The following is a 1,657-nucleotide window of genomic DNA, read 5'->3' on the forward strand; positions in this document are numbered from 1 at the left end:
TATATATATATAGATGAATACTTTATGTATCATTAGATGTATAATATAATATAGTATGAATACTTTATGTACTTGCACTTCTGAAAATCAAACGCCAAATATATTTTGATGGGCACTCTTTTGTGAAATTTAATTTCTAGTTTGGGCAATACTCTATTTTCTTTGGATATCCAACCACCGCAAATAATTCATAATCATGGAGCATGGATTTGTTGCCATCGTTGAGTAATTTATCACCTCTTCGAAAAGAACGCAGCAATGTTCAAAAAGAACGCAACAAAAGTAGAGTTAAGCCGTATAATGGCCTTCCCCGATTTGTCAACAGAAGTAGACTGAAGGTTACAATAGCATTCACTGATTTGTCTCGGCAAGAAAAATGTAAAGAGTACATGCGCAAAGCAAATATCAATGAGAAAAATTAAAAATCCGTAGCTCGGATCTGAAGGTAAACCCAGTGCTCATGGTTCCATGCCCTTTCTCTCTATTTTCTTTTCATCTCTCTCGAGAAACTGATAAGAGATTGCTGGACCCTCAAAAGAGATTATAAGGAAAAGCGTCGAGGGGATGGATGAGGTACGTCAGAACCAGCGCCAGGAACATGAGCACATATGCTATTCCTTGGTCAATGGCCGTGCCTGCAACAACAACACCATGCATTCCTTCAATCCCCTTTACGGCACATCAAAATCCCGTTAAGAATGCCAACCATGCATTCCTTCAATCCCCTTTACGGCACATCAAAATCCCGTAAAGAATGCCCTAAAGACCGACATTGTCAAAATAAAATGGAGGGGCGAGATGTTACCGTCGGACATGGGTGCAGGGGCGGGAGCCTGCGCATTGGCGGAAGATGCGAAGAGATTAATGACCAAGAAGGCCACGAAGAGCGCCAGTAACGTAACGGAGACTGTGGAGGCGGCCATCTCTGAGAATAACAAGAAATGTCGCTGTCGGATACCAAGAAAATCAAGAAAACAAGAACCGTGGCAAAGAAAACCTCACGCCAACAGAGCGCAATAAGACCCTCGCAATACAGACACAAAAAAGGCCGCTCCTCCTGCAATATAAACCATCAAACCGCCCTCTTGGCCAGATTCTGGATCAGCGCCATTCACGCAATCATTTCTCTGACATGCATACGTGTCATGCAGACCCCGACGATAATGAGTTCTGTAAGTCTGTATGCCAGCTGTGTATTCCTTGGAGCACATGGAGTGGGGTGCGCGCATGACATGCCTCTCTGTTTGCAGGCAGGCACTCATGTGGGCTTATTCCCATGAGCTGTTCTCGTTTTATTTTTTTAAACATATTCTTGACAGCTGGAATTCCTGCATCTGCCAACCGTTACTCTTCCAACGTTCTTTTCTTAATTCCAGCTCCCTCGGCCGGCAAGAACAGTGACACGGCAAAGAAATTCGAGTAATTACAGACCAGCGGTCAGTCGTGGGCGCCGTATCGTATTGTTAATTTAATTGAACGTTAACATTTGATGAACAGGTTAGTTAAATGCAGTTGTCTATAACGCGACTTTTTGAAAGCCTTTCCGGCAGGTTTTTCAGGTCGAAATCCGGCAGGAATTTATTGGCATAGCAAGTTTGATAGCTAGTTTCTGCACAATGAAAGCATCCCAGGGGTTTTCCAGGGTGCTGAATCCAAA

The 1,657-nt window shown here is 43.3% G+C and overlaps 1 protein-coding gene across 1 annotated transcript; it reads right to left on the reverse strand.

Moving 5' to 3' along the window:
• Nucleotides 1-212: 212 nt before the first annotated feature.
• On the reverse strand, nucleotides 213-1,044 carry LOC149258194 (arabinogalactan protein 22-like). Its single transcript, XM_089370951.1, has 2 exons — nucleotides 806-1,044; nucleotides 213-635 (listed from the first exon to the last, which is right to left on the reverse strand). Exons 1-2 carry the CDS (start codon nucleotides 921-923, stop codon nucleotides 532-534), a joined length of 222 nt encoding a protein of 73 aa, XP_089227077.1. The 5' UTR covers nucleotides 924-1,044; the 3' UTR covers nucleotides 213-531.
• Between the last annotated feature and the right edge of the window lie 613 nt (nucleotides 1,045-1,657).

Source organism: Pinus tabuliformis, chromosome 6 (genome assembly GCF_031772625.1).
Source record: "Pinus tabuliformis cultivar Carrire ecotype Pingquan chromosome 6, CPIR1, whole genome shotgun sequence".
NCBI lineage: Eukaryota > Viridiplantae > Streptophyta > Pinopsida > Pinales > Pinaceae > Pinus > Pinus tabuliformis.